General features: G+C 46.0%; 1 protein-coding gene across 1 annotated transcript in view; it reads left to right on the top strand.

Annotated features, from left to right (window-relative positions):
* Positions 1–24,620, top strand: part of LOC139230171 (complement C5-like) — an 80,785-nt gene extending 56,165 nt beyond the window's left edge. Inside the window, exons 5-8 of the mRNA XM_070862013.1 lie at positions 1,369–1,457; positions 12,135–12,217; positions 22,153–22,235; positions 24,555–24,620. Coding sequence (XP_070718114.1) covers positions 1,369–1,457; positions 12,135–12,217; positions 22,153–22,235; positions 24,555–24,620 — 321 coding nt within the window. The remainder of the gene's footprint in view (positions 1–1,368; positions 1,458–12,134; positions 12,218–22,152; positions 22,236–24,554) is intronic.
* The last annotated feature ends 2,670 nt before the right edge of the window (positions 24,621–27,290 follow it).

Here is a 27,290-nt window from a genome sequence, read left to right as displayed (position 1 = left end):
CACCTCAAGTCGCTGGAGAAATACCACCAAAGATGTCTCCGCAAGATCCTGAAAATCCCCTGGGAGGACAGACGCACCAACATTAGGCCCTTGTCCAGGCCAACATCCCCAGCATCGAAGCACTGACCACACTTGATCAGCTCCGTTGGGCAGGCCACATTGTTCGCATGCCAGACACGAGACTCCCAAAGCAAGCGCTCTACTCGGAACTCCTTCACGGCAAACGAGCCATAGGTGGGTAGAGGAAACATTACAAGGACACCCTCAAAGCCTTCCTGATAAAGTGCAACATCCCCACCGACACTTGGAAGTCCTTGGCCAAAGACCGCCCTAAGTGGAGGAAGTGTATCCGGGTGGGCACTGAGCACCTCGAGTCTCATCGCCGAGAGCATGCAGAAATCAAGCGCAGGCAGCGGGAAGAGCATATGGCAATTGAGTCCCACCCACTCCTTCTCTCAACGACTATCTGTCCCACCTGTGACAGGGATTGTAGTTCTCGAATTGGACTGTTCAGCCACCTAACATTTTTCGAGTGGAAGCAAGTCTTCCTCGATTCCGAGGGACTGTCTATGATGATGATGTGTGAAAGGCGGCAATGTGCACAGCAAGCTCCCACAAACAGCAATATGATAATGACCAGCGAATCTGTTTTTGTTATGTTGATTGAGGGATAAATATTTGCCCCAGGACACCGGGGATAACTTCTCTGCTCTTCTTCAAAATAGTGCCATGGGATCTTTTACATGCACCTGAGAGAGCAGATGGGACCTCGGTTTAAAATGTCATCCAAAAGAAGGCACCTCCAACAGTGCAGCATTGCACTGGAGTGTCAGCCTAGATTTATGTGCTCATGTTCCTGGAGTGGGATTTGAACCCACAACCTTCTGACTCAAAGGTGAATGTGCTACCCACTGAGCCACAGCAGATGTAGCATTGTGCGAAGCTCTGAGCTGTAAAGGAAAACTGTTATGATTCCATTGGAACATCGTCATTATCATAGGCAGTCCCTCGGAATCGAGGAAGACTTGCTTCCACTCCCAAAGTGAGTTCTTTGATGGCTGAACAGTCCAATACGAGAGCCACAGACCCTGTTACAGGTGGGACAGACATTCGTCGGGGGAGGAGGTCAGTGGGGCCAGTTTGCCGCGCGCTCCTTCCGCTGCCTGCGCCTGGCCTCTTCATGCTCTTTGCGTTGGAGCAGTTGTACAAACAGATGAGGTTAACCGCAAAACTCAGATAACAATGATCAACATGTTTTCAACATTAACCCTTGTCCCTGATATCAGAATTTCCCCTCACGTTTGATGTTTGCGTCAGTTTCCTGTCACTGCAGTCAATGAACTACAGATGTCGTTTCTTGTGTTCCAGGATTCAGAGGGCACTGTTTTGGCAAGCATGAACGAACAAACCGATGCAAATTCAGTGCACAGTGGTGAAATCAACATCCAATCGGAAATGTAAGACTCAGTTTGTTCGTTTAAACAAAAAAATAATACAATGACGATACAAAGCTAGGTGGGGATGTAAGTTGTGAGGAGGGTGCAAAGAGGCTTTAAGGGGATATAGGTAGTCTGATTGAGTGGGCAAGAACATGGCAAATGGAATATAATGTGGAGAAGTGTGAAGTTATCCACTTTGGTTGGAAAAATAGTAAAGCAGAGTATTTTTTAAATGGTGAGAGATTGGGAAATGTTGGTGTTCAGAGGGACCTGGCTATCCTTGTACACAAATCATCGAAAGTTAACATGCAGGTACAGCAAGCAATTAAATAGTATATTCTCCTTTATTACAAGAGGATTTGAGTACCTGTATAAGAGTAAAGACATCTTACTGCAACTACAAAGGGCCCTGGTGAGACCACACCTGGAGTATTGTGTACAGTTTTGGTCTCCTTACCGAAGGAAGGATATACTTGCCACAAGGCAGTGCAACGAAGGTTCACCAGACTGATTCGAGGGTTTGTCCTATGAGCAGAGATCCAGTAGACTAGGCCTATATTCTCTGGAGTTTAGAAGAATGAGAGGTGAGCTTATTGAAACAAACAAAATTATTATAAGGCTTGACAGGTTAGATGCAGGGAGGATGTTACCCCTGGCTGGGGAGTCTAGAACCAGGGGTCACAGTCTCAGAATAAGGGGTCAGCCATTTAGGACTGAGAGGAGGAGGAATTTCTTCAACTCGAGGGTGGTGAATCTTTGGAATTCTCTGCCCCAGAGGGCTATGGATGCTCAGTCATTGAATATATTCAAGGCTGAGATCGATAGATTTTTAGAAATTAAGGGAATCAAGGGATTATGTGGATAGTGCTGGAAAATGGAGTCAGAGAAGAAGTTTAGCCATGATCTCACTGAATGGCGGAACAGGCTCGAGGGGCCGAATGGCCTACTCCTGCTCCTATATCTTATGTTCTTATTAAAAATAACAGAGAATATTGGAAACACTCAGTATGTCAGAGCAGCACCTGTGGAGAGAGAGAGAGACAGAGTTAATCTTTCAGCTCGATGACCCTTTGTCAGAACTGGAAAAAGTTAGAGATTTAACAGATTGTAAACAAGTGTAGGGACAGGGAAAGGGGGGAGGGGAGGAAAGAACAAAAGGGAAGGTATGTGGTTGGGCGGAAGGCAGGAGAGATTAAGAGACAAAAGGTATGATGATGCGAGGCAAAAAGAGATGGTAATGGGACGAGTTAAGAAACAAAAGATGAGTCTAGATAGGCTGTAAATGGAGATGGTAGAATCATCGACAGCTGCAGTGGGAAAGAGAAAAAAACAAGGAAAAGAAATATATATATATAATAAAATGATAAATAAATAAAAATAGGGACAGGGATTAGGGTCAATTATTTTTTTAAGTCAATGTATATATCTGCATACCTAATTGATTTACTTCCTGTGCAATTTTATTCTCTAATTCCCTCCACCCCACCTCTCCGAAATCGCTGAAGGTATTGACTCCTTACTTGGGCAATGTCCGACCAGCATCCCAATTCTGTCAGCACGCTCAGCATTGTTTATTTTAAGGAGGTGGACAAGTTGAGGGACCTTGGCCTCCGACCCTGACGTCAATAAGGTCGTAAAACACAAGAACAACAATGGCATAAAAGGTCTGCAGATCATTTCAAGCCTGGCATTTGAAAGCCTGGAAGTGGTTGGAGGAGAGATAGACTGATGGAGGTCAGGAGCTCCACCACTTTAAGAACATAAGAAATAGGAGCAGGAGTAGGCCATACGGCCCCTCAAGCCTGCTCCGCCATTTAGTATGATCAAGGCTGACCTTCTAACTCAACTCCACTTTCCTGCACTATCCCCATTTCCCTTGATTCCTTTAATATCCAAAAATCTATCGATCTCTGCCTTGACTATACTCAACGACTGAGCCTCCACAGCCCTCTGGAGTAGAGAATTCCAAAGATTCACCACCCTCTGAGTGAAGAACTTTCTCCTCATCTCAGTCCGAAGTGGCCGACCCCTTATTCTGAGACTGTGACCCCTGGTTCTAGACTTCCCAGCCAGAGGAAACATCCTCCCTGCATCTGCCCTGTCAAGCCCTGTAAGATTTGTGTATGTTTCAATGAGATCACCTAAACTCGAGAGAATATAGGCCTAGTCTACTCAATCTCTCCTCATAGGACAGCCCCCCCATCCCAGGAATCAGTCTGGTGAACCTCCGTTGAACTCCCTCAATAGCAAGTATATCCTTCCTCAGGTAAGGAGACCAAAACTGTACACAATACTCCAGGTGTGCTCTCACCAGGGCCCTATATAATTACAGTAATACTTCTTTACGTTTACACTCAAATCCTCTTGTAATAAAGGCCAACGTACCATTTGCTTTCTTAATTGCTTGCTGTACCTGCATGTTCATTTTCAGTGATTCGTGTCCAAGAACACCCAGCTCCCTCTGTACACCAACATTTCCCAATCTCTCACCATTTAAAAATACTCTGTTTTTCTATTTTTCCTACCAAAGTGGATAACTTCACATTTCTCCTAAGGTTCGGAGAAGTTAGAGGGTGATTATAACCCAACATGCCAGGCGGGATCCGGTGGAATGCTTGATTTACGCCCCACCCAAGATCACTCTCCACCGACTCCAACAGAGAATAAAATCGCACCAGTCTGTAAAAACCAGCATTGCCCCCCGATTCCATCAGTTTCCTGACGGGTGGGTTCGAAAGAAAGAAAGACTTGCATTTATATAGCGCCTTTCATGACCACCGGACGTCTCAAAGCACTTTACAGCCAATGAAGTACCTTTTGAAGCGTAGTCACTGTTGTAATGTGGGAAACGCAGCAGCCAAGTTGCGCACAGCAAGCTCTCACAAACAGCAATGTGATAATGACCCAGATAATCTGTTTTAGTGATGTTGATTGAGAGATAAATCTTGGCCCCGAGACACCAGGGATAACTCCCCTGCTCCTCTTCGAAATAGTGCCCTGGGATCTTTCTCAGCCACCTGAGAGAGCAGTAGGGGCCTCGGTTTAACGTCTCATCCAGAAGACGGCAGTGCAGCATTCCCTCAGTGCTGCACTGGAGTGTCAACATAGATTTGTGTGCTCAAGTCCCTGGGGTGGGACTTGAACCCACGACCTTCTGACTCAAAGGCAAGCATGCTACACACTGAGCCATGACTGACACGATTAGGTTAAAATTACCCCCCCCCCCCCGAAGAGAGTGTGCCGTAGTCTCGAGTTCAACACAATGACAGTGTAGGGAGGAGGAAAACATGGAGGACAGAAGATTTGGAGCTCAGAAGGAGCTAAAGGGAAATGTTACCAGTCCCAACGATTGAAGTATCCATCAGATAGAAGAGAAAGATTATGAGTGAGAGCAGAGCAGAAGTTGGAAAGTAGTCAGGGTTTGCCTATCGGTGACGAACTTTTTCTTGCATCCTGCCTGAGAGCGGCAGCGAAGTGATAGAAGAGATTGTGGGACCATCTTTAAAGTCTTGTGTCGGCTTGGTCTTTATACAAAGCTAAGAGCTGTTGATGAATAAAGGAATGCTTGAGAGCCCTATGAACATAAGAACGCGGCACCTCGAGCCTGCTCCACCATTTAATACGATCATGACTGATCTGATCTTGGCCTCAGCTCCACTTCCCTGCCCGCTCCCCATAACCCTTTACTCCCTTATCGCTCAAAAATCTGTCGATCTCCGCCTTAAATATATTCAATGACCCAGCCTCCTCAGCTCTCTGGGGCAGAGAATTCCATAGATTTACTGAGAGAAGAAATTCCTTCTCATTTCTGTTTTAAATCGGCGACCCCTTATTCTGAAATTATGCCCCCTGCAAATAGATTCCCCAAGAGGCGGTTTATCATTGGAAGCGATGGAAGAATTCTGGTTGAGGTGAAAGGAGATAGTACCAGGTTGTCAGTAGATGGGAACATAGGAACAGGAGGAGGCCATTTAGCCCCTCGAGCCTGCTTCACCATTCAATGAGATCATGGCTGATCTGTGACCTAACTCCACATGACCGCCTTTGGCCCATCTCCCTTAATACCTTTGATTGACAAAAATCTATCAATCTCAGTCTAGAACCAGGGGTCACAGTCTCAGAATAAGGGGTCAGCCATTTAGGACTGAGATGAGGAGGAATTTCTTCAACTCGAGGGTGGTGAATCTTTGGAATTCTTTGCCCCAGAGGGCTATGGATGCTCAGTCGTTGAATATATTCAAGGCTGAGATCGATAGATTTTTAGAAATTAAGGGAATCAAGGGATTATGTGGATAGTGCTGGAAAGTGGAGTCAGAGAAGAAGTTTAGCCATGATCTCACTGAATGGCGGAACAGGCTCGAGGGGCCGAATGGCCTACTCCTGCTCCTATATCTTATGTTCTTATTAAAAATAATAGAGAATGTTGGAAACACTCAGTAGGTCAGAGCAGCACCTGTGGAGAGAGAGAGACAGAGTTAATCTTTCAGCTCGATGACCCTTTGTCAGAACTGGAAAAAGTTAGAGATTTAACAGATTGTAAACAAATGTAGGGGCAGGGAAAGAGGGGAGGGGAGGAAAGAACAAAAGGGAAGGTATGTGGTTGGGCGGAAGGCAGGAGAGATTAAGAGATAAAAGGTATGATGATGCGAGGCAAAAAGAGATGGTAATGGGACGAGTTAAGAAACAAAAGATGAGTCTAGATAGGGTGGAAATGGAGATGGCAGATTCATCAACAGCTGCATTGGGAAAGAGAAAAAAACAAGGAAAAGAAATATATATATAATAAAATGATAAATAAATAAAAATAGGGGCAGGGATTAGGGTCAATTATTTTTTTAAGTCAATGTATATATCTGCAGACCTAATTGATTTACTTCCTGTGCAATTTTATTCTCTAATTCCCCCCACCCCACCTCTCCGAAATCGCTGAAGGTATTGACTCCTTACTTGGGCAATGTCCGACCAGCATCCCAATTCTGTCAGCACGCTCAGCATTGTTTGTTTTAAGGAGGTGGACAAGTTGAGGGACCTTGGCCTCCGACCCTGACGTCAATAAGGTCGTAAAACACAAGAACAACAATGGCATAAAAGGTCTGCAGATCATTTCAAGCCTGGCATTTGAAAGCCTGGAAGTGGTTGGAGGAGAGATAGACTGATGGAGGTCAGGAGCTCCATCACTTTAAGAACATAAGAAATAGGAGCAGGAGTAGGCCATACGGCCCCTCAAGCCTGCTCCGCCATTTAGTATGATCAAGGCTGACCTTCTAACTCAACTCCACTTTCCTGCACTATCCCCATTTCCCTTGATTCCTTTAATATCCAAAAATCTATCGATCTCTGCCTTGATTATACTCAATGACTGAGCCTCCACAGCCCTCTGGAGTAGAGAATTCCAAAGATTCACCACCCTCTGAGTGAAGAACTTTCTCCTCATCTCAGTCCTAAGTGGCCGACCCCTTATTCTGAGACTGTGACCCCTGGTTCTAGACTTCCCAGCCAGGGGAAACATCCTCCCTGCATCTGCCCTGTCAAGCCCTGTAAGATTTGTGTATGTTTCAATGAGATCACCTAAACCCGAGAGAATATAGGCCTAGTCTACTCAATCTCTCCTCATAGGACAGCCCCCCCATCCCAGGAATCAGTCTGGTGAACCTCCGTTGAACTCCCTCAATAGCAAGTATATCCTTCCTCAGGTAAGGAGACCAAAACTGTACACAATACTCCAGGTGTGCTCTCACCAGGGCCCTATATAATTACAGTAATACTTCTTTACGTTTACACTCAAATCCTCTTGTAATAAAGGCCAACGTACCATTTGCTTTCTTAATTGCTTGCTGTACCTGCATGTTCATTTTCAGTGATTCGTGTCCAAGAACACCCAGCTCCCTCTGTACACCAACATTTCCCAATCTCTCACCATTTAAAAATACTCTGTTTTTCTATTTTTCCTACCAAAGTGGATAACTTCACATTTCTCCTAAGGTTCGGAGCAGTTAGAGGGTGATTATAACCCAACATGCCAGGCGGGATCCGGTGGAATGCTTGATTTACGCCCCACCCAAGATCACTCTCCACCGACTCCAACAGAGAATAAAATCGCACCAGTCTGTAAAAACCAGCATTGCCCCCCGATTCCATCAGTTTCCTGACGGGTGGGTTCGAAAGAAAGAAAGACTTGCATTTATATAGCGCCTTTCATGACCACCGGACATCTCAAAGCGCTTTACAGCCAATGAAGTACTTTTTGAAGCATAGTCACTGTTGTAATGTGGGAAACGCGGCAGCCAAGTTGCGCACAGCAAGCTCCCACAAACAGCAATGTGATAATGACCCAGATAATCTGTTTTAGTGATGTTGATCGAGAGATAAACCTTGGCCCCGAGACACCAGGGATAACTCCCCTGCTCCTCTTCGAAATAGTGCCCTGGGATCTTTCTCATCCATCTGGGAGAGCAGTCGGGACCTCAGCTTAACATCTCATCCAGAAGACGGCACCTCAGCACTCCCTCAGTGCTGCACTGGAGTGTCAGCATAGATTTATGTGCTCAAGTCCCTGGGGTGGGACTTGAACCCACGACCTTCTGACTCAGAGGCAAGCGTGCTACACACTGAGCCATGGCTGACACGAATAAGTTAAAATTACCCCTGCCCCCCTGAAGAAAGTGTGCCGTAGTCTCAAGTTCAACACAATGACAGTGTAGGGAGGAGGAAAACATGGAGGACAGAAGATTTGGAGCTCAGAAGGAGCTAAAGGGAAATGTTACCAGTCCCAACGATTGAAGTATCCATCAGATAGAAGAGAAAGATTATGAGTGAGAGCAGAGCAGAAGTTGGAAAGTAGTCAGGGTTTGCCTATCGGTGACGAACTTTTTCTTGCATCCTGCCTGAGAGCGGCAGCGAAGTGATAGAAGAGATTGTGGGACCATCTTTAAAGTCTTGTGTCGGCTTGGTCTTTATACAAAGCTAAGAGCTGTTGATGAATAAAGGAATGCTTGAGAACCCTCTGAACATAAGAACGCGGCCCCTCGAGCCTGCTCCACCATTTAATACGATCATGACTGATCTGATCTTGGCCTCAGCTCCACTTCCCTGCCCGCTCCCCATAACCGTTTACTCTGTTATCGCTCAAAAATCTGTCTATCTCCGCCTTAAATATATTCAATGACCCAGCCTCCACAGCTCTCTGGGGCAGAGAATTCCATAGATTTGCAACCCTCTGAGAGAAGAAATTCCTTCTCATTTCTGTTTTAAATCGGCGACCCCTTATTCTGAAATTATGCCCCCTGCAAATAGATTCCCCAAGAGGCGGTTTATCATTGGAAGCGATGGAAGAATTCTGGTTGAGGTGAAAGGAGATAGTACCAGGTTGTCAGTAGATGGGAACATAGGAACAGGAGGAGGCCATTTAGCCCCTCGAGCCTGCTTCACCATTCAATGAGATCATGGCTGATCTGTGACCTAACTCCACATGACCGCCTTTGGCCCATCTCCCTTAATACCTTTGATTGACAAAAATCTATCAATCTCAGATTTAAAATGAACCTTTGATCCAGCATTAATTGCTGTTAGTGGTAGAGAGTTCCAAAGTTCTACCACCCGTTGTGGGTAGAAGTGTTTCCTAATCTCACTCCTGTAATTCTTTGACTGTGCCCCCCCCCCCAGACCTAGACTCCCGAACCAGCAGAAATAGTTTCTCTCTATCTACCCTATCTATCTGTTCCCCTTAATAGCTTGAAAACTTTGATCAGACCAGCTTTTAATCATCTAAATCCTAGGGAATACAGCCCTAATTTGTGTAATCTCCATTTGTAGCTGAACCCTTGAAGTCCAGGTATCTTTCTGGTAAACCTACACCGCACTCCCTCCAAGGCCAATACAGCCTTCCTAAGGTGTGGAGCCTAGAACTGCTCACAGTGCTCCAGGTGTGGTCTAACCTGGGCTTTGTGTAGCTGCAGCATAACTTCTACCCCCTTGTACTCTAGATGAAGAAGGACTGAGGCAGAGTTGTCAAATGCGAGAGGTTTTAACTGTTGAATAGGAACATAGAAACATAGAAAATAGGTGCAGGAGTAGGCCATTCAGCCCTTCGAGCCTACACCACCATTGAATAATTCCCTCAGTACCCCTTTCCTGCTTTCTCTCCATACCCCTTGATCCCTTTAGCCGTAAGGGCCATATCTAACTCCCTCTTGAATATATCCAATGAACTGGCCTCAACAACTCTCTGCGGCAGGGAATTCCACAGGTTAACAACTCTCTGAGTGAAGAAGTTTCTCCTCATCTCACTCCTAAATGACTTACCCCTTACCCTTAGATTGTGTCCCCTGGTTCTGGACATCCCCAACATTCTTCCCTCATCTAACCTGTCCAGTCCCATCAAAATGTTATATGTTTCTATGAGATCCCCTCTCATTCTTCTAAACTCCAGTGAATAAAGGCCCAGTCGATCCATGTCATATGTCATTCCAGCCATCCCAGGAATCAGTTTGGTGAACCTTCCCTCAATAGCAAGAATGTCCTTCCTCAGATTAGGAGACTAAAACTGAACACAATATTCCAGGTGAGACCTCACCAAGGCCCTGTACAACTGCAGCAAAACCTGCCTGCTCCTATACTCCAATCCCCTAGCTGTGAAGGCCAACATACCATTCTTCCTGCGTCTAACCTGTCCAGTCCCGTAGTTGGGAAGGCATGAAAGAAGTGAAAGAAGTTCTCGACTCAGGCATGAAGCTCAGCCTGTTGCTGGAAAACCTTTGGCTCCCTCATCTAGAATGGGCAACAGCAACAACAACTTGTACTTATATAGTGCCTATAACGTAGTAAACGTCCCTCTGCGCTTGACAGGAGCGCTATCAAACAAAATTCGCCACATAAGGAGATATTAAGACAGTTGACCAAAAGCTTGGTCAAAGAGGTAGCTTTTGATGAGCACCTGAAAAGAAGACAGAGGTGGAGAGGTTTAGGCCGAGAATTCCTGCACATGGGACGTATGCAGCTGAAGGCACGGCCACCAATGGAGGGGCGGTGGAAATCAGGGATGCATAAGAGGCCAGAATTAGAGGAGCGCAGAGATCTCGGAATGTTGCAGGACCGAAGGAGATTACAGTGATTGGGGGGGGCGGCGGGGGGGGGGGGGCGGGTTGCGGGGGGTGGCGAGGACATGGAGGGATTTGAAAAGAAGGATTCGTACATTTTAAAACTGAGGCCTGTAAGTCAGCGAGCACAAGGGGACTTGGCACGAGTTAGGACATGGGCAGCCGTGTTTTGGATGAGCTCAAGTGTATGGAGGGTGGATGAGCCTGAATAAGGTACTCAGGTAAGGGTAGAATGTTGGGAAGCACCACCACTGTTGCCCTGAGGCCATTGCAGTGGGTTTTATTCATGCGCGATTACTCACCTTGGAGTTAAGATCAACAAAGATAAAAGATTTTACTATTATGCAACAATAAGCTAGTGTGTGAGGATGCCATGTTCTGAACGTGTTTCATGAACGATATATTTGTTTCCAAGATTTATTTATTTTACTGACATTTTGATCATTTTCTGGCCCTGATGAAAAGAAACAATAATTTGTGATATGTTAACTAATGTGTATTCTCCAATCTTCTGGCTGAATTCCTGAGAGTGTTTTTTGCTCAATACCCAATCATACAACAACAACAACTTCTATTTATATAGCACCTTTAACGTCCCAAGGAGCTTCACAGGAGTATTATGAGATAAATATTTGACACCGAGCCGCAGAAGTAGAAATTAACGCAGGTGACCTAAAGCTTGGTCAAAGAGGTATCATTTAAGGAGCATCTGAAGGAGGAAAGAGAGGTAGAGAGGCGAGGAGGTTTAGGGAGGGAGTTCCAGAGCTTGGGGCCCAGGCAGCTGAAGGCACGGCCACCGATGGTTGAGCGATTATAATCAGGGATGCTCAAGAGGGCAGAATTAGAGGAGCGCAGACATCTCGGGGGGTTGTGGGGCTGGAGGAGATTACAGAGATAGGGAGAGGCGAGGCATGGAGGGATTTGAAAACAAGGATGAGAATTTTGAATTCGAGGCGTTGCTTAACCGGGAGCCAATGTAGGTCAGCGAGCTCAGGGGTGATGGGTGAGCGGGGCTTCATGTGAGTTAGGACACAGGCTGCTGAGTTTTGGATCACCTCAAGTTTACGTAGGGTTGAATGTGGGAGGCTGGCAGGAGTGTGTTGGAATAGTCAAGTCTAGAGGTAACAAAGGCACCGATGAGGGTTTCTGCAGCAGATGAGCTGAGACAGGGCGGAGTAGGTGATGTTATGGAGGTGGAAATAGGCGGACTTATTTATGCTGCGGATATGTGGTCGAGAGCTCATTTTAGGGTCAAACATGATGCCAGGGTTGTGAAGAGTCTGGTTCAGCCTCAGACAGAAGTCGGGGAGAGGGATGGAGTCAGTGGCTAGGGAATGGATTTTATGGCGGGGACCGAAAACAATGGCTTCGGTCTTCCCAATACTCAATTGGAGAAAATTTCTGTTCACCCAGCGGCGGATGTCGGACAACAAGTCTGACAATTTCGAGACCGTGGAGGGGTCGAAAGAAGTGGTGGTGAGGCAGAGCTGGGTGTCGTCAGCGTACATGTGGAAACTGACACTGTGTTTCTGAATGATGTCGCCAAGGGGCATCATGTAGATGATATAATACATCATATAATATATTTATTTATTTACAGGACTGGAAATTATCAGATACGGGCTAAAGTCAGTGAACACTCAGAGTACCATGGCTCAATAACATTTCGAGTTCACAATTATGGTGAGTTCACAGTGCATTCGATGACTGCAGTCCTTGACTAGGACTCTGATTGAGTTGTCTCGCCTCGGACTACCTTGTGCAAGGCCTTGTGGCAACATCATGAGGCTGTTTCCCCTGGCTGGAGAGTCTAGAACCAGGGGTCACAGTCTCAGGATAAGGGGTCGGCCATTGAGGAGAAATTTCTCCACTCAGAGGATGACAAATCTCTGGAATTATCTGCCCCAGAGGGCTGTGGAGGCTCAGTCAATGAGTGGATGGGTATAGTCAGGACAGAGATCCACAGATTTTTCAGACACTGAGGGAATCAAGGGAACAGCAGCGTGGTGGTTGTGATGCTGGACTAGTAAGCCCAAGATAAAAACAGAAAATGTTGGCAATCTCAGTGGGTCAGGTGGAGAAAGAAACAGAGTTAACGTTTCGGGTCAATGACCCTCCGTCGGAATTGGCGAAATTTTGAAATTAACAGATTCTTAAGGAGCACTGAAAGGGGGAGGGGAGGAAAGAACAAAAGGGAAGGTCTGTGATAGGGTGGAAGACAGGAGAGATTTACTTGCTGCAAATCAGGTGGGCGTGTTTAATTAAAAAAAGGAGGGGAGGGAGCCAAAGATTGACAGCGGTTACGCTCGGAGATTGTTGAACTCGATGTTGAGTCCAGGAGGCTGTAAAGTGCCTCAACGAAAGATGAGGTGCTGTTCCTCGAGCTTGCGTTGAGCTTCATTGGAACAGTGTAGGAGGCCGAGGGCGGAGAGGTCAGAGTGGGAGTGGAGCGGAGAATTAAAGTGACAGGCGACCGGAAGCTCGGGGTCACACTTACGGACTGAACAGAGGTGATCCGCCAAGCAGTCACTCAATCTACGCTTGGTCTCCCCATTGTAGAGGAGACCACATCGTGAGCAGCGAATACAGTATACTAAATTGAAAGGAGTACAAGTAAATCGCTGTTTCACCTGGAAGGAGTATTTGGGGGTCCTGGATAGTGGGAAGGGAGGGGGTAAAGGGGCAGGCGCTTGCACAGAAAGGTGCCGTGGGAAGGGGAGGGGGTGCTGGGGGTGACTGCGGAATGGACCAGTGTGTCGCGGAGGGAGCAGTCCCTTCGGAATGCTGAGAGGAGAGGAACCTAATGAAACGTTAACTGTTTCTCTCTCCGCAGATGCTGCCTGACCCGCTGAGATTTCCAGCATTTTCTGGTTTTATTTCAGATTCCAGCATCCACAGCATTTTGCCCTTGTTATTAGTAATCCAGCGGCTTGGACTAATGATCTGGGGAGGTGATCATATTGAATGGCGGAGCAGGCTCGAGGGGCCCTATGGCCTACTGTAACCTTCCCTCTAAGGTGTATGGGGCGCACGGCCATGCATTGTTCGCAGGAAACAACAACCGCTTGCACCGCTGCACTGCGCCAACTCAGAAAATTTAAAGGGACCACGCACGGGAAAAAAAATTTGGAGGGATCATTGTCCTGCTCCTGCTCCTAATTCTTATGTTCTTATTGAGCAGCTGGGAGCAGTTCTTCTCTTGCTTTGTTCTCTTACGTTCTGAGATGGCTTTTCGTGGTTTCCTTTTGAGTTTATTTTATTGAGGTTGTAATCGAAGTTCAACATCACTCGCTTTGCTGGCTTTGAATGTAATTTGCCGAAAGCAGACCAAACCAGTTCACCAGCGATTGAAAAGTGTTTCCTTTTGTCAGGAGCACGATAAATTGCTGGTGTTCACAAGAATTATGACTTTTCTTTTCTTTTGCAGCAAGATAGTCACTCGCTGCCGAATTCTCAGCCTCGGGCATGCTCTTTGTAAGATGTGCAGAACTACCCTCGCCTCATCTCACGGGTTATATAGTTCGAAGCTAAGACTTATGAGAAATGACATGACATCATGACATACGAGCTCTGCCTTTGACGTTTTATTGTTCTCAAGACAGATTCAAAACCACTATTCGAGCAGCACTGTTACAAGACATCATACATACAATCACCATCATAGGCAGTCATTCGAAATCGAGGAAGACTTGTTTCCGCTCCAAAAGTGAATTCTCAGGTGGCTGTACAGTCCAGTACGGAAATGACAGTCTCTGTCACAGGTGGGGCAGACAGTGCTTGGAGGAAAGGGTGGGTGGGGAGTCTGGCATGCCACACGCTCCTTCCGCTGCCTGCGCTTGCTTGCCGCATGCTCTCGGCGACGAGACTCGAGGTGCTCAGCGCCCTCCCGGATGCTCTTCCTCCACTTTGGGCGGTCTTTGGCCAGGGACTCCCAGGTGTCGGTGGGGATGTTGTACTTTATCAAGGAGACTTTGAGGGTGTCCATGAAATATTTCCTCTGCCCACATGGGGCTCGCTTGCTGTGTAGGAGTTCCGAGTAGAGCGCTTGCTTTGGGAGTCTTGTGTCGGGCATGCGAACAATGTGGCCCGCCCAACAGAGCTGGTCAAGTGTGGTCAGTGCTTCACTGCTGGGCATGTTGGCCTGGTTGAGGATGCTAATGTTGGTGCGTCTGTCCTCCCAGGGGATTTGTAGGATCTTGCGGAGACATTGTTGGTGGTATTTCTCCAGCGACTTGAGGTGTAAGCTGTACATGGTCCATGTTTCTGAGCCATACAGGAGGGTGGGTATTACAACAGCCCTGTAGACCATGAGCTTGGTGGCAGATTTGAGGGCCTGGTCTTTAAACACTCTTTTCCTCAGGCAGCCGAAGGCTGCACTGGCGCACTGGAAGTGGTGTTGAATCTCGTCATCAATGTCTGTTCATGTTGATAAGAGGCTCCCGAGGTATGGGAAATGATCCACATTGTCCAGGGCCACGCCGTGGATCTTGATGACTGGGGGGCAGTGCTGTGCGGCGAGGACAGGCTGGTGGAGGATATTTCTCTTGCGGATGTTTAGCGTAAGGCCCATGCTTTCGTACGCCTCAGTAAAAACATCAACTATGTCCTGGAGTTCAACCTCTGTATGTGCGAAGACGCAGGCGTCGTCCGCGTACTGTAGCTCGACGACAGAGGTTGGAGTGGTCTTGGACCTGGCCTGGAGACGGCGAAGGTTGAACAGGTTCCCACTGGTTCTGTACTTTAGTTCCACTCCAGCGGGGAGCTTGTTGACTGGGAGGTGGAGCATGGCAGTGAGGAAGATTGAGAAGAGGGTTGTAACGATGACGCAGCCCTGTTTGACCCTGGTCTGGACACGGATTGGATCTGTAAACATAGAAACATAGCAACAGAGAAAATAGGTGCAGGAGTAGGCCATTCGGCACTTCGAGCCTGCACCACCATTCAATATGATCATGGCTGATCATTCCCTCAGTACCCCTTTCCTGCTTTTTCTCCATACCCCTTGATCCCCTTATCTAAGGGCCATATCTAACTTCCCCTTGAATATATCCAATGAACTGGCATCAACAACTCTCTGCGGCAGGGAATTCCACAGGTTAACAACTCTCTGAGTGAAGAAGTTTATAAGAACAAGAACATAAGAACATAAGAATTAGAACATAAGAACATAAGAATTAGGAACAGGAGTAGGCCATCTAGCCCCTCGAGCCTGCTCCGCCATTCAACAAGATTATGGCTGATCTGGCCGTGGACTCAGCTCCACTTACCCGCCCGCTCCCCGTAACCCTTAATTCCCTTATTGGCTAAAAATCTATCTATCTGTGATTTGAATACATTCAATGAGCTAGCCTCAACTGCTTCCCTGGGCAGAGAATTCCACAGATTCACAACCCTCTGGGAGAAGAAATTCCTTCTCAACTCGGTTTTAAATTGGCTCCCCCGTATTTTGAGGCTGTGCCCCCTAGTTCTAGTCTCCCCGACCAGTGGAAACAACCTCTCTGCCTCTATCTTGTCTATCCCTTTCATTATTTTAAATGTTTCTATAAGATCACCCCTCATCCTTCTGAACTCCAACGAGTAAAGACCCAGTCTACTCAATCTATCATCATAAGGTAACCCCCTCATCTCCGGAATCAGCCTAGTGAATCGTCTCTGTACCCCCTCCAAAGCTAGTATATCCTTCCTTAAGTAAGGTGAACAAAACTGCACGCAGTACTCCAGGTGCGGCCTCACCAATACCTTATACAGTTGCAGCAGGACCTCCCTGCTTTTGTACTCCATCCCTCTCGCAATGAAGGCCAACATTCCATTCGTCTTCCTGATTACCTGCTGCACCTGCAAACTAACTTTTTGGGATTCATGCACAAGGACTCCCAGGTCCCTCTGCACAACAGCATGTTGTAATTTCTCCCTATTCAAATAATATTCCCTTTTAATGTTTTTTTTTCCAAGGTGGATGACCTCACATTTTCCGACATTGTATTCCATCTGCCAAAACTTAGCCCATTCGCTTAACCTATCTAAATCTCTTTGCAGCCTCTCTGTGTCCTCTACACAACCCGCTTTCCCACTCATCTTTGTGTCATCTGCAAATGTTGTTACACTACACTCTGTCCCCTCTTCCAGGTCATCTATGTATATTGTAAACAGTTGTGGTCCCAGCACCGATCCCTGTGGCACACCACTAACCACCGATTTCCAACCCGAAAAGGACCCATTTATCCCGACTCTCTGCTTTCTGTTGGCCAGCCAATTCTCTATCCATGCTAATACATTTCCTCTGACTCCGTGTACCTTTATCTTCTGCAGTAACCTTTTGTGTGGCACCTTATCGAATGCCTTTTGGAAATCTAAATACACCACATACATCGGTACACCTCTATTCACCATGCTCGTTATATCCTCAAAGAATTCCAGTAAATTAGTAAAACATGATTTCCCCTTCACGAATCCATGTTGCATCTGCTTGATTGCACTATTCCTATCCAGATGTCCCGCTATTTCTTCCTTAATGATAGCTTCAAACATTTTCCCCACTACAGATGTTAAACTAACCGGCCTATATTTACCTGCCTTTTGTCTGCCCCCTTTTTTAAACAGAGGCGTTACATTAGCTGTTTTTCAATCCGATGGTACCTCCCCAGAGTCCAGAGAATTTTGGTAGATTATAACGAATGCATCTGCTATAACTTCCGCCATCTCTTTTAATACCCTGGGATGCATTTCATCAGGACCAGGGGACTTGTCTACCTTGAGATCCATTAGCCTGTCCAGCACTACCCCGCTAGTGATAGTGATTGTCTCAAGGTCCTCCCTTCCCACATTCCCGTGACCAGCAATTTTTGGCATGGTTTTTGTGTCTTCCACTGTGAAGACCGAAGCAAAATAATTGTTTGAGGTCTCAGCCATTTCCACATTTCCCATTATTAAATCCCCCTTCTCATCATCTAAGGGACCAACATTTACTTTAGTCACTCTTTTCCATTTTATATATTTCTCCTCATCTCAGTCATAAATGGCCTACCCCTCATCCTAAGACTGTGCCCCCTGGTTCTGGACTTCCCCAACATCAGGAGCAATCTACCCGCATCTAACTTGTCCCGTTCCGTCAGAATCTTGTATGTTTCTATGAGATCTCCTCTCATTCTCCTAAACTCCAATGTATAAAGGCCCAGTTGATCCAGTCTCTCCTCATATGTCAGTCCAGCCATCCTGGGAATCAGTCTGGTGAACCTTTGCTGCACTCCCTCAATAGCAAGAACACCTAACCTGTATAAGTCACCCTGGAGCCTCTTAGCGTCCCCCTCACAGCTCACACCGCTACCCAGTTTTGTGTCATCTGCAAACTTAGAGATATTACACACAATTCCTTCATCTAAATCATTGATGTATATTGTAAAGAGCTGGGGTCCCAGCACTGAGCCCTGCGGCACTCCACTAGTCACTGCCTGCCATTCTGAAAAGGACCCGTTTATCCCGACTCTCTGCTTCCTGTCTGCTAACCAGTTCTCTATCCACGTCAGTATATTACCCCCAATACCATGTGCTTTGATTTTGCACACCAATCTCTTGTGTGGGACCTTGTCAAAAGCCTTTTCAAAGTCCAAATACACCACATCCACTGGTTCTCCCTTGTCCACTCTACTAGTTACATCCTCAAAAAATTCCAGAAGATTTGTCAAGCATGATTTCCCCTTCATAAATCCATGCTGACTTGGACCGATCCTGTCACTGCTTTCCAAATGCGCTGTTATTTCATCCTTAATAATTGATTCCAACATTTTCCCCACCACTGATGTCAGACTAACCGGTCTATAATTACCTGCTTTCTCTCTCCCTTCCTTTTTAAAAAGTGGTGTTACATTAACTACCCTCCAGTCCATAGGAACTGATCCAGAGTCGATGGACTGTTGGAAAATGATCACCAATGCATCCACTAATTCTGGGGCCACTTCCTTAAGTACTCTGGGATGCAGACTATCAGGTCCTGGGGATTTATCGGCCTTCAATCCCATCAATTTCCTGAACACAATTTCTCGCCTAATAAGGATATATTTCAGTTCCTCCTTCTCACTAGATCCTCGGTCCCCTATTACTTCCGAAAGGTTATTTGTGTCTTTATTCGTGAAGGCAGAACCAAAGTATTCGTTCAATTGGTCTGCCATTTCTTTGTTCCCCATTATAAATTCACCTGAATCCGACTGCAAGGGACCTACGTTTGTCTTCACTAATCTTTTTTCCTTCACATATCTATCGAAGCTTTTGCAGTCAGTTTTTATGTTCCCGGCAAGTTTCTTCTCGTACTCTATTTTCCCTTTCTTAATTAAACTCTTTGTCTTCCTCTGCTGAATTCTAAATTTCTCCCAGTCCTCAGGTTTGCAGCTTTTTCTGACCAATTTATATGCCTCCTCCTTGGATTTAACACTATCCTTAATTTCTCTTGTTAGCCACGGTTGAGCCACCTTACCCTTTTTATTTTTACACCAGACAGGGATGTACAATTGCTGAAGTTCATCCATGTGATCTTTAAATGATTGCCATTGCCTATCCACCATGAACCCTTTAAGTATCATTTGCCAGTCTATTCTAGCCAATTCACACCTCAAACCATCGAAGTTACCTTTCCTTAAGTTCAGGACCCTAGTTTCTGAATTAACTGTGTCACTCTCCATCCTAATAAAGAATTCTATCATGTTATGGTCACTCTTCCCCAAGGGGTCTCACTCAACAAGATTGCTGATTAGTCCTTTCTCATTACACATCACCCAGTCTAGGAAAGTCAGCTCCCTGGTTGGTTCCTCGACATATTGGTCTCGAAAACCATCCCTAATACACTCCAGGAAATCCTCCTCCATTGCCTTGCTACCAATTTGGTTAACCCAATCAATATGTCGATTAAAGTCACCCATGTTAACTGCAGTACCTTTATTGCATGCATCCCTAATTTCTTGTTTGATGCTCTCCCCAACCCTACTACTACTGTTTGGTGATCTGTACACAACTCCCACTAGCGTTTTCTGCCCCTTGGTATTCTGCAGCTCCATCCATACCGATTCCACATCATCCAAGCTAATATCCTTTCTTACTATTGCCTTAATTTCCTCTTTAACCAGTAATGCAACCCCGCCTCCTTTTCCTTTCTGCCTATCCTTCCTAAATGTTGAATACCCCTGGATGTTGAGTTCCCAGCCTTGGTCACCCTGGAGCCATGTCTCCGTGATGCCAATTACATCATACCCATTAACTTCTACCTGCGCAGTTAATTCATCCACCTTATTCCGAATACTCCTCGCATTGAGGCACAGAGCCTTCAGGCTTTTCTTTCTAACATACTTTTCCCCTTTAGAATTTGGCTGTAATGTGGCCCTTTTTGCTTTTTGCCTTAGGTTTCTCAGCCCTCCACTTTTACTTTTCTTCTTTCTATCTTTTGCTTCTACCCCCATTCTACTTCCCTCTGTCTCCCTGCATAGGTTCCCATCCCCCTGCCATGTTAGTTTAACCCCTCCCCAACAGCACTAGCAAACACTCCCCCTCGGACATTGGTTCCGGTCCTGCCCAGGTGCAGACCGCCCGGTTTGTACTGGTCCCACCTCCCCAAGAACCGGTTCCAATGTTCCAGGAATTTGAATCCCTCCCTGCTGCACCACTCTTCAAGCCATGTATTCATCTGAGCTATCCTGCGATTCCTATGCTGACTAGCACATGCCATTGCTAGCAATCTTGAGATTATTACTTTTGAGGTCCTACTTTTTAATTTGGCTCCTAGCTCCCTAAATTCGTCTTGTAGGACCTCATCCCATTTTTTACCTATATTGTTGGTACCTATATGCACCACGACAACTGGTTGTTCACCCTCCCTTTTCAGAATGCCCCGCACCCGCTCTGGAACATCCTTGACCCTTGCACCAGGGAAGCAACATATCATCCTGGAGTCTCGGTTGCGGCCGCAGAAACGTCTATCAATTCCCCTTACAATTGAATCCCCTATCACTATCGCTCTCCCACTCTTTTTCCTGCCCTCCTGTGCAGCAGAGCCACCCATGGTGCCATGAACTTGGCTGCTGCTGCCCTCCCCAGTGAGTCATCCCCCTCAACAGTACCCAAAGCGGTGTATCTGTTTTGTAAGGGGATGACTGCAGGGGACCCCTGCACTACCTTCACCTGCACTGCTCTTCCTGTTGGTCATCCATTACCTATCTGGCAGTGTACCCTTTTCCTGCGTTAAGACCAACTCACTAAATGTGCTATTCACGTCATTCTCAGCATCGTGCATGCTCCAGAGTGAATCCACCCGCAGCTCCAGTGCCGCAGTGCGGTCCGTCAGGAGCTGCAGCTGGATACACTTCCCGCACACATAGTCCTCAGAGACACCGGAAGCGTCCCTGGCTTCCCACATAGTACAGGAGCAGCATAACACGTGTCCGAGCTCTCCTGCCATGTCTTAACCCCTAAATAAATTTGGCAATAACAAGGCTGAAAGGTTACTTACTGATAAAGAAAAGAAAAAGAAAATCTACTTACCAATCACCAGCCAATCACTTACCCCCTTGGCTGTGACGTCACCTTTCGATTTCTTTCTACTTCCGTTGGTAAGGATCACGGCCTGCATGTCATCGCGGAGCAGGCGGAGAATGTTGACGAACCTTTGGGGGCATCTGAAACAGAAGGGGATGCTCCATAGACCCTCACAGTTGACAGTGTCAAAGGCCTTTGTTAGGTCGAAGAAGGCCATGTTTCAGTGCTGGCACTTACTAGAGTGGTACCAGAGATGAGGGGCTTCAGTTATGCGGAGAAACTGAAGAAGCTGGGGTTGATCTTATTGAATGGGAGAGCAGGTTCAAGGGGCTGCATGACCTACTCCTTCTCCTATTTCTTATGCTCTTATGTTCTCTTTGGAGCAGAGAATGTTAAGGAGTGGTTTAATAGTTAAAAATTATGAAGAGTTTTGATAACGTCGATTGGGAGAAATTGCTTCAACTGGCAGGAGGGTCGGTAACCAGAGGACACAGATTTAAGATAATTGCCCAAAGATAGTAATGCCGTTGATAGCCAATGGGAGGTGGTTAGACTCTCGCTTGTTGGAGATGATCATTGCCTGGCACTTGTGTGGCGTGAATGTTACTTGCCACTGATCAGTCCAAGGCTGGATGTTGTCCAGGTCTTCCTGCATGCAGCATGGACTGCTTCATTATCTGAGGAGTGGTGAATGGAGCTGAACACTGTGCAAACTTCAGCGAACATCCCCTTATGATGGAGGGAAGGTCATTGATGAAGCAGCTGAAGATAGTTGGGCCTAGGACACTGCCCTGAGGAACTCCTTCAACCATGTCCTGGGGCTGCATTGAGAGTCCTCCAACCACCACAACCATCTTCTTTTGGGCTAGGTTTGACTCCCCAGTGGAGTTTTCCCCCCTGATTCCCATTGACTTCAGTTTTACTCGGGATCCTTGGTGCCACACTCGGTCAAATGCTGTCTTGATGTTTCGAATGACCAGTTATTTCTCCAATTACAATGTCACATTTCAATCTATTTTAAAGATGTTTATAATACTAATTCTTAAACATCAATTATTTTTTTATATTGCATTCATTTTAGTTTGATTGATTTTTTTCTATAGAGTTACCCAAATTTGATGTGAGAATAATCCCAGATTACTGGTATTACTTGGTGGCTAGTGACAGCTTTTCATTCACAATCGAAGTACAGTAAGTAATGCCTTCATATCCTTTTATATATGCGTGCACCGAGAGACTATTTTGGCGGACAGATAAAATAACAACTTGCATTTATGTAGTGTCTTTAATTTAACAAAACATTCCAAGGTACTTCACCAAATGACTGAGAAAAGGACAAGAGACAAGAGCAGAAACAAGATGACCAAAGGCTTGGTTAAGGAGCTCGGATTTGAGGACATTTTTGAAGGTAGAAAGTTGAGATGTAACATGGTAGAAAGTTTTTTTTGAGGTATTATAGGATAGAAACATAGAATGGTTACAGCACAGAAGGAGGCCATTCGGCCCATCGAGCCCGTGCCGGCTCTCTGCAAGATCACTTCAGCTAGTCCCACTCTCCCGTCCTTTCCCTGTAGTCCAGCAAATTTTATTCCTTCAGGTACTTATCCAATGCTCTTTTGAAAGGTAAGATTGAGTCTGCCTCCACCACCCTTTCAGGCAACGCATTCCAGATCATAACCACTCACTGTGTAAAAAAAGTTTTTTCTCGCCTTTGGTTCTTTTGCCAATCACCTTAAATCTGTGTCCTCTGGTTCTCGACCCTTCCGCCAATGGGAACAGTTTCTCTCTATCTACTCTGTCCAGACCCCTCATGATTTTGAACACCTCGATCAAATCTCCTTCTCTGCTCCAATGAGAACAACCCCAGCTTCTCCAGTCTATCCACAAAACTGAAATCCCCCCATCCCTGGAATCATTCTCGTAAGTCATTTCTTCACCCTCTCTAAGGCCTTCACATCCTTCCTAAAGTGCGGTGCCCAGAATTGGACACAATACTCCAGTTGAGGCCGAACCAGTTTTATACAGGTTCATCATAATTTTCATGCTTTTGTACTCTATACCTCTATTCATGAACCCCAAGATCCCATAAGATGTTTTAACTGCTTTCTCAACCTGTCCTGCCACCTTCAACGATTTGTGCATCTACCCCCAGATCTCTCTGATCATGCACTCCCTTTAGGATTGTACCCTTTCGTTTATATTTCCTCTCCTCATTCTTTCAACCAAAATGTATCACTTCACACTTTTCTGCATTAAATTTCATCTGCCACCTGTCCGCCCATTCCACCAGCCTGCCTATGTCCTCTTGAAGTCGATCACTATACTCCTCACTGTTCACTGTACTTCCAAGTTTTGTGTCAATCTGCAAATTTTGAAATTGTGCCCTGTACACCCAAGTCTAAGTTATTAATATTGATCAAGAAAAGCATTGGTCCCAGAATCGACCTCTGGGGAACACCACTGAGTACCTTCCTCCAGTCTGAAAAACAACCGTTCACCACTGCTCTCTGTTTCCACAGGAGCCTGAATCAGAAGATAGAATGCAAACTAAGCTGAGGGGCTAATGCCGGGTTAGGTGAGGAGGACATGAACGGATTTGTAAATGACAAAGAGGAGTGTTAATAGATAGCAGGGGTCACATAGGGCAGATGTGGCAATGAGAGCGATAATATGAATTATGGATGAGATGGTGTTTCTGTAGGATCGAGATCTGGAAACCAACATTGGAGAAATCAGGTTTGGAAATACCAATTACATGGGCCAGGCTTTCAATGATGATGGGCGGTGCAGCACAAATGGAAGAAAATTGATCTTGAATTGATGCACTGACATTCGACATTATTCATTGGAATTCTGCTTATTTTTGTCTTCAACGCGTAAATGAAAGTTTGTTGGGGTTTTTTTTTTGATCATTCTCAGGATAAGGGCTTCGCTGGCAAGTCCAGCATTTATTGCCCATCCCTAATTGCCCTCGAGAAGGTGGTGGTGAGCCGCCTTCTTGAACCGCTGCAGTCCGTGTGGTGAAGGTACTCCCACAGTGCTGTTAGGGAGGGAGTTCCAGGATTGTGACCCAGCGACGATGAACAAAGATGATATACTTCCAAGCAGATGCAGGGAGGATGTTTCCCCTGGCTGGGGAGTCTAGAACCAGGGGTCACAATCTCAGAATAAGGGGTCAGCCATTTAGGAATGAGATGAGGAGAAACTTCTTCACTCAGAGGGTGGTGAATCTTTGGAACGCTCTACCCTAGAGGGGTAGATAGAGATTGATAGATTTTTGGATATTAAGGGAATCAAGGGATATGGGGAAAGTGCAGGAAAGTGGAGTTGAGGTAGAAGATCAGCCATGATCTTATTGAATGATAGAGCAGGCTCGAGGGGCTGAATAGCCTACTCCTGCTCTTATTTCTTATGTTCTTATGTTCCAAGTCAGGATGGTGTGCGTCTTGGAGGGGAACTTGCACGTGATGGTGTTCCCATGCACCTGCTGCCCTTGTCCTTCTAGGTGGTAGAGGTCGCAGGTTTAGAAGCTGCCGTCCAACCTTCTGTAGCTTTTGAGATCAAGTCGTGATTGAAAAGTGCTCACTGTACATGAATATTCTTGAGTGTTGATGTGTTAATTATGAATTTAGGGCTTCGATATCAGGGTTCAGTGCACATACCTAGTTTTCCCTGACTAGGCTCCTTATGATTTATGTCAGCTGTGGCTCAGTGGGTAGCACTCTCGTCTCTGAGGTCAAAGGTTGTGGGTTCAGGTCCCACTCCAGGGATTTGAGCGCAAAAAAAGTCGAGGCTGAGGGAGCGCTGCACTGATGGAGGGGCAGTGTTTTGGATGAGATGTTAAACCGAGGACCCGTCTACTCTCTCAGATGGATGTAAAAAATCCCACGCTGCTATTTTGAAGAAGAGCAGGGGAGTTATCCCCGGTGTCCTGGGGCCAGTATTTATCCCTCAATCAACATAACAAAAACAGATTATCTGGGTCATTATCACATTGCTGTTTGTGGGAACCGGCTGTGTGCAAATTGGCTGCCGCGTTTCCCCCATTACAACAGTGACTACACTCCAAAGGTATTTCATTGGCTGTAAAGCGCTTTGAGACATCAGGTGGTTGTGAAAGGCGCTATATAAATGCAAGTTTTCTTTTACTTTTCTTTTTTTCTTTTTCTTTAGTCTGTGGGTGTTGGGCCTGCACTGGGGGTAGAATATTAAGATGTCGATTGATGATTTCTGCTTAATTCTTCATTCTTTGTTCTCGGAAATGTTTGAAACCCGACTGAGAAACTAGACCAGGTTATGGTGAGCCTCGCTGGCTAGAATCCAGGATCATATAGAATCATGGAATGAAACAGCACCGAAGGAGGCCAGTCGGCCCATTATGCATGTGTTTTTACTTGGTTAGAAAGAGACCTCTTGCCACCTTCGAGACCCAGTGGGGTGAACAGGCATGGAGAAGCCACCTTTGCGATTCCTCAATAAAATCCACCCACATTTGGACTATTAAAGGAGAGCCAGCACAGATTTGTTGAGGGCAAATCGTGTTTGACTAACTTGGTTGAGTTTTTTGATGAGGTGACTGAGAGGGTGGATGAGGGCAGTGCAGTTGATGTTGTCTATTCGGACTTTCAAAAAGCGTTTGATGAAGTACCAAATACTTGGCTTGTTAGCAAGATTGAAGCCCATGGGATAAAAAAGGCAGTAGCTGCACAGATACAGCATGGATTTGCTAAGAGATAGCTTGCTGGGAACATAAAAACTGACTGCAAAAGCTTCTATAGATATGTGAAGAGGAAAAGATTAGTGAAGACAAATGTAGGTCCCTTGCAGTCAGAATCAGGTGAATTTATAATGGGGAACAAAGAAATGGCAGACCATTTGAACAAATACTTTGGTTCTGTCTTCATGAAGGAAAACACAAATAACCTTCTGGAGATACCAGGGGACCGAGGATCTAGTGAGAAGGAGGAACTGAAGGAAATCTTTATTCGGCGTGAAATTGTGTTAGGGAAATTGATGGGATTGAAGGCCGATAAATCCCCAGGACCTGATAGTCTGCATCCCAGAGTACTTAAGGAAGTGGCCCCAGAATTAGTGGATGCATTGGTGATCATTTTCCAACAGTCTATCGACTCGGGATCAGTTCCTATGGACTGTAGGGTAGCTAATGTAACACCACTTTTTAAAAAAGGAGGGAGAGAGAAAATGGGTAATTATAGACCGGTTAGCCTGACATCCGTAGTGGAGAAAATGTTGGAATCAATTATTAAAGATGAAATAACAGCGCATTTGGAAAGCACTGACAGGATCGGTCCAAGTCAGCATGGATTTATGAAAGAGAAATCATGCTTGACAAATCTTCTAGAATTTTTTGAGGATGTAACTAGTAGAGTGGGCAAGGGAGAACCAGTGGATGTGGTGTATTTGGACTTTCAAAAGGCTTTTGACAAGGTCCCACACAAGAGATTGGTGTGCAAAATTAAAGCACATGGTATTGGGGGTAATATATTAACGTGGATAGAGAACTGGTTGGCAGACAGGAAGCAGAGAGTCGGGATAAACAGGTCTTTTTCAGAATGGCAGGCAGTGACTAGTGGAGTGCCGCAGGGTTCAGTGCTGGGACCCCAGCTATTTACAATATACATTAATGATTTGGATGAAGGAATTGAGTGTAATATCTCCAAGTTTGCAGATGACACTAAACTGGGTGGTGGTGTGAGCTGTGAGCAGGACGCTAAAAGGCTGCAGGGTGACCTGGACAGGTTAGGTGAGTGGGCAAATACATGGCAGATGCAGTATAATGTGGATAAATGTGATAAAGGCAGAATATTATCTGAATGGTGGCAGATTAGGAAAAGGGGAGGTGCAACAAGACCTGGGTGTTATGATACATCAGTCATTGAAAGTTGGCATGCAGGTACAGCAGGCGGTGAAGAAGGCAAATGGTATGTTGGCCTTCATAGCTGGGGGATTTGAGTATAGGAGCAGAGAGGTCTTATTGCAGTTGTACAGGTTCTTGGTGAGGCCTCACCTTGAATATTGTGTTCAGTTTTGGTCTCCTAATCTGAGGAAGGATGTTCTTGCTATTGAGGGAGTGCAGTGACTGATTCCCGGGATGGCAGGACTGACATATGAGGAGAGACTGGATCGACTGGGCCTATATTCACTGGAGTTTAGAAGGATGAGAGGGGATCTCATGGAAACATATAAAATTCTGATGGGACTGGACAGGTTAGATGCAGGA

Source organism: Pristiophorus japonicus, chromosome 19 (assembly GCF_044704955.1).
Source record: "Pristiophorus japonicus isolate sPriJap1 chromosome 19, sPriJap1.hap1, whole genome shotgun sequence".
Lineage (NCBI taxonomy): Eukaryota > Metazoa > Chordata > Chondrichthyes > Pristiophoridae > Pristiophorus > Pristiophorus japonicus.
This window is presented reverse-complemented; position numbering and strand designations above follow the sequence as displayed.